This window comes from Penaeus vannamei, chromosome 7 (genome assembly GCF_042767895.1).
Source record: "Penaeus vannamei isolate JL-2024 chromosome 7, ASM4276789v1, whole genome shotgun sequence".
NCBI classification, from domain to species: domain Eukaryota; kingdom Metazoa; phylum Arthropoda; class Malacostraca; order Decapoda; family Penaeidae; genus Penaeus; species Penaeus vannamei.
The window spans coordinates 39,714,283-39,720,256 of record NC_091555.1 but is presented as its reverse complement, the minus strand read 5'-3'; the positions used below and the strand labels follow the sequence as shown (position 1 = coordinate 39,720,256).

The following is a 5,974-nucleotide window of genomic DNA, read 5'->3' as shown; positions in this document are numbered from 1 at the left end:
AATGTTCAACGGATCTATGATTTATTTGAATTTATTGACTAATTATCGTATTTGTTTTATATATATAATAGTTTTTTTTTAATATGCTCACAAGAACTTTTTTTTTAAATGTTGTCTTTTCGGTTTTAACTAAATGAAAGCAGAAGCCAATGAGGAAAATAAATATAAAATAGATAGACAAATAAATAAATGAAATAGACGAATAGATAGATAGATAGATAACAACAGACGTCTCAAGCTCTATCAAAGTCACTTCTGACGAACAAATGTTTATATTTTTTTTTCATCGTGTTCGTATGTTCAAAAAAATAAAAATAAAATAAAATTATCAAAATAAACGCAGCTGCTACCGTATGCCAGCAAGGAATGGCGATAAAATGTGTTGTTTTTTTAGTTTACCAAGTTTTTTTATTTATTTATTTAGTTGTTTATATCTCCCTTTTTCTTGTTTATTCATCTCTATACACTTCCATTATCACTCCTTTTTCTTGGTTTTCTTTTCCCGTTCCGTTTGTCGAGTCTGTGCTTATCATCATCATTATTATCGTTTTTTTTATCATCATTGCTTTCATTATCATTATGTTTTGCCATGATTTGCATTTCTGGTAAAACTGCTTTTCCTTTTTTTTATCCATCTTTTTTTTCTGTCTGGAAACACTGGCCAATTTGACAAGAATAAGATTTCACACTATTAGCCAAGGAGGATCTAAGATTGTCACTTCCTGTTGTTGTTTACGTGTTTTTTGCTCTATATTTCTTTATGGCTGTTGTTTATTTGTTTATTGTTGTTGTTTATTTCTTCATTGTTGTTGTTTTTTTATTTATTTATATTGTTGTTGTTTATTTCTTTATTGTTGTTGTTGTTTTCTTTTTTTTATTTATTTAGATCCCGACGCAATCACTTTTTCCTCGCCAGATTTCCGGTTCCTCAAGGAAACTACCTCGTCCCTCCAACACTACGTACCCGAAGGTCGCAAATCACGCACACACACACACGGCTTGGCCATTATGTTCTGCTTGGTCTCTGGCTTGCTTGACCCCTTGCTTGTTCTTGCTTGTCTGGCTTGCGCTTGCTTGTGTCTTTTTCTCTTTCTTTCTCTCTTTTTTCCTTTTCTTTTCTTTTCTTGCTTGGCTTCTTCGTGTCACTTTATTCTTTTTCATTGATCTATTGTTATCCGCTTCTATAAGGCCATTAAGCTTTCCTCTGATGTGGTTTATATCATATTATATATATATATATATATATATATATATATATATATATATATATATATATATATATATATATATATATATATATATATATATATATATATATATATATGGTCATCGACTACAATGAAAATTTCAGTTGCAAGGTCTACATTCGAGTGCAGGATTCCTCCGAGGCTAAACCAACTACAAGCAAGAAATGACCTTATTCTTCGACCAATCTGCTACCTGCTTTGCTTCCTCTGACGGAATAGCATTTGCTCTTTTGTGTCCAAACATCTCAAAGAAACCTGCGGCGAATTATACAATCTCAGCTTAGCTACGACGGCGCTCCGGGCGGAGGCTGAAGCGAAGCCGCCCGCCGAGGCGACGCCCGCGGGCCCGAGCCGCCCCCCGCGCCGCCGCCCCCGGCGAGACGCCCTCCGCCGGACCTCGAGGGGAGGCCCCGAGGGACACGCCGAGAGCCCGAGGCGTCCCGCGTGCGCCGCCGGCGGCGAGGGCTCGAGGGCGGCGCCCGCGCCCCTCGCTCGCTGCCGCCGGGCCCGGGCCTCCTGCGGGAGCTGGAGCGGAGGCGTCTCCGGTCCTTCGTGCGCGGGGCGGCCTCCACCGAGGGGATGGGCGGCGTGCAGGCGCCCTCGCTTGCACTCTCCGGATAGATGGGCGGAGTCTCCAAGTCCCCGCCTCACTCGCTGTGGGCGTGGGGTGCAGCGGCGTCGGGGGCGCCCTGTATGGGCGTGGGCTGACTCGCGCTGCTCGGGGCGGGTCTCCGCTGCACCAGCGCGGCCGCGGGCGGCTCCGCCGGCCCGTTCACGCGCTGCGCCGGCGGCTCGGCGCCCTCGTGGATGGTGTTGAGGACCTGGTGCACCACCGCCGGCGGCGCCTCCTCCTCCGCCGCCCCCACGCCCGCGCCGCCCGCGACGCACGAGGGCGCCTCCGCCGCGGGGCTCTCGGCCTTCGCCGCGTCCCCGGCCTTCCCCGCGGGCGGTCCGACGCCCACGGACGGCGGCAGGGGCTGCGGCGCCGCCGGGAGCGGGCCCTCGGGCGCCAGCGCCTCGTCTAGCCGCCCGTTCCTGGTGGGCGGCGACGTGGGCGTGGCGCCGCCCTCGCACGTGGCCATCGACTCGCAGGTGGAGAGCGAGTGGCGGTGCGAGGCGGAGGCGGCGGTGGAGAGGGAGTTGGAGGAGGCGGAGGAGGCGAGGGCGGCCGTCGAGGAGGAGATGATGTGGCCCACGATGAGGTGCTCCTCGGAGAAATCGAGGGCGACGCTCACGTGGTACAGCATGTTGCAGGTGGCGATCACGTACTCGCACAGGGAGAACCAGCTGAAGGCTGCAAGGAAGGGGCGTCAGAGGAGGGAAGGCTCATGTGCACGTGAGTGTGAATAGATGCATGTATGCATGTATGTATGTATGCATGTATGTATGTATGCATGTATGTATGTATGCATGTATGTATGTATGCATGTATGTATGTATGCATGTATGTATGTATGCATGTATGTATGTATGCATGTATGTATGTATGCATGTATGTATGTATGCATGTATGTATGTATGCATGTATGTATGCATGCATGGATGTAAGTATATATGCTTGTATGTATATTTGTATGTATGTATGTATGTGCGTATGTATGTATGTATGTGCGTATGTATGTATGCACATGCACAATCATATACATAAGGTTTCAAATATATAAAATCATTTCATATAATCAAAAGTGAAAAATGACTCAATGAATACTAAAGAATTACATAAAAAAAACATCATATAATGACATTCAAATCACAAGTGACATGAACAATACACATGATTATCAATTCATTATTATGGATGCAACGAAAAGGAAATTTTCAATACTTATTGTCAGTTTAAATGAATGTTAGTTTGAATTAAAGCTAAGGCTATATTTTAAATTAGTAATTATACTATCATATGATTAATAGTAGTAGAAATTACACTACTACTGCTACCACGAAAGCTAATGATAGTAATATTAATAGTAATAATTATGATCATAATAAAAATAATAGTTATAACAATCATGATAGAATAATCACAACAGTAATGATGATATAACAATGACAATAATGATAAAAATAATGATAAAGATAATAACAAAAGAAATGACAATAATATGAAAATAACAATAATAAAAATAATGATAAAGATAATAACAATATTAATGATAATAAAATAAGTCAAATAATTCTGTTTCCTTGGCAGTTTGGCTAAATGATACCCACTAATATTGCAAACCCTTTCAAATTTTGCAATTCAACTTTCTGCTTTTTTGAGAACCAGTGCTTCTTATTTTTTCTCTTCTCTTTGTTTCTTCTTTTTGTATTCTTTATTGTCTGGTTTTCTCTTCTCTTTCTTCCTCTGTTTTGTTGATGATTCGGTTTGATTCTCTCTTGCGTGTCTGTCTGATCTTTATTCGTCAATTTATCTATCTGTCTATCTATCTATATATCTGTCACTCTGTCTGCCTATCCAACTATCAACCTGTCTATCTATATCTGTTTTTCTGCCAGTTTGTCTATCTATCTATCTATCTACATTTATCTGCTTTTCTGTCAGTTTCTCTATCTGTCTATCTATCTCTCTATCTCTATGTCAGTTTCTCTATCTGTCTGTATGTCTGTCTTTCTATCCATCTCTGTATCTGCATTTCTCAGTTTGTCTGTCTGTCTATCTGTCTATCTGTGTGTTTATAATCTATCTACGTATCTATCTATTTGTCTGTCCGCCTATCTATCTATCTATCTTCATCTGCTTTTCTATTAATTTGTCTATCTATGTCTGTTTTTCTATCTATCTATGCATCTATTTATGTCTATATATCTATCTATAAATTTATCTGTCTTTCTGTCTATCTTATCTATCTATCTAGCTATTTATATATCTAACTGGCTATCCACCTATTTATCTATCTCTCCCATCTGCAAGGTCTCTTTTCCACTTTTCCTTCTTCTCCATCTCCCTCTTTTTCCCTTCCTTCTCTATTTCCCCTTTCGCTTCCTTAGCCATTTGCTTCTCCTCTTCCTCTGTGTCCTATTCCTCCTTCCTTCACCATCCTTTTTCCTTTCTTCGTACATCCTATTCTTTGCCGTGTCCTCCTCCACCTCCTCCTTCTCCTTTTCCTTCTCCATTTTTGTCTCCTTCTCCTTCTCCTTTTTCTTCTCCTCCTTTTTCTTCTCCTTCTCTCTTTCCTTTTCCTTCTCCTTTTCCTTTTCCTTCTCCTTCTCCTTTTTCTTTTCCTTTTCCTTTTCCTTCTCCTTCTCCTTTTTCTTCTCCTTCTCCGTTTTCTTCTCCTTCTCCTTCTTCATCTCTTTCCCCTCCCCTCTCTTTCTCCTCCCCTCTCTTTCTCCTCATTGTTCTCCATCTACTTCTCGTTTTCCTTCTCTACGCCCGTTTCCATCTCCTTCCCTATCTCATCTCTCTCTCTTTCTCCTTTTCTTCTTTTCCTTCTTCACCTTCTACTCTGATTCTAAATTCTTCTCATTCTCCTTCTTCACCATTTTCTCTTTCTCCATTTTCTTTTCCTTCTTCTTCCCTCTTCTATTCCTTCTTCTTCGCCACCTCCTTCTCCTTCTCCTATTCCTTCTATTTCTTCTCCTTCTCCACCTAATTTTCCTTCTCTTATTCCATCTATTTCTATTCCTCCTTCTCCTTATCTTATACCTTCTTCTCCTTCTCCTCCTCCTTCGCCTTCTCCTATTCCTTCTACTTCTCCACCTCATTCTCCTTTTCTTATTCCTTCTTCTTTTCCTCCCTACCCACTTCTCCTCCTTCTCCTATTCCTTCTCCTTGTTCTCCACCTTCTTCTCCTTCTCCTATTCCTTCCATTTCTTCTCCTCCTTCTCTACCTCCTCCTTCTCTCATTCTTTATTCTTTTTCTGCTCCTTCTCTCATTCCTTATTCTTCTTCTCCTCATTCTCCTTCCCCTTTTCCTTCTATTTCTTCCCCTCCTCCTTCTCTTATTTCTTCTTCTTCTCCACCTCCTTCTCCTTCTCCTATTTCTTTTCCTCCGCCTTCTCCTATTCCTTCTCCTCCTACTCCTTCTTTTCCACCTCCTTTTCCTTCTCCTATTCCTTCTCCTTCTACTCCTTCTCCACTCCCTCCTTTTCCTTTTCCTTCTCCTATTCCTTCTCCTTCTACTCCTTTTCTACTCTTTCTTCTTCTATTCCTTCTCCTTCTACTCCTTCTCCACTCCCTTCTTTTCCTTCTCCATCTACTCCCTTCTTTTCCAACACTAACAACCCAAAAGAAAGAGAAGCGTCTTGCAGATGCTATCGACTTGCACAATGAGTTGTAAAAAGAGCCATAAAATCCCAATTTGAAACGATGCATTATGGAATTCTCCTTTCTTCTCTTATTCTCTCCTCTTCTCTCTTTTCAGCTGCAAATCCTGGCTTCCCTCTCCTATCTCCTACTCTCCTTTCCTCTCCCCTACTCTCCTCTCCTCTCATATTTAATCCTCTCCTCTCTTCTTCTCTCCCCTCTTATCTTCTCTTCTCCTCTTTTTTTTCTCCTCTCCTCTTCCCTCTTCTCTTCTCCTCTCCTCTCCTCTCCTCCCCTCTTCTCTTATCTCCTCTCCCCTCCCCTCCACCCCTCTCCCATCCCCTCCCCTCCTCTCCTCTCCTCTCCTCTTCTATCCCCTCCTCTCCTTTCCTCTCCTCCCCTCTCCTCTCTCTCCTCAAGGGACAGGGAGAATACTGCACAAGTGATTCTGGCAGATGTTAAATGTGGGTTGCTCGCC

At 42.7% G+C, this 5,974-nt stretch overlaps 1 protein-coding gene across 1 annotated transcript in view; it reads right to left on the bottom strand.

The window, feature by feature from the left end:
- Window positions 1-828: 828 nt before the first annotated feature.
- Window positions 829-5,974, bottom strand: part of LOC113827914 (post-GPI attachment to proteins factor 2) — a 75,536-nt gene continuing 70,390 nt past the window's right edge. Inside the window, exon 4 of the mRNA XM_070123359.1 lies at window positions 829-2,541. Coding sequence (XP_069979460.1) covers window positions 1,895-2,541 — 647 coding nt within the window. The 3' untranslated portion in view covers window positions 829-1,894. The remainder of the gene's footprint in view (window positions 2,542-5,974) is intronic.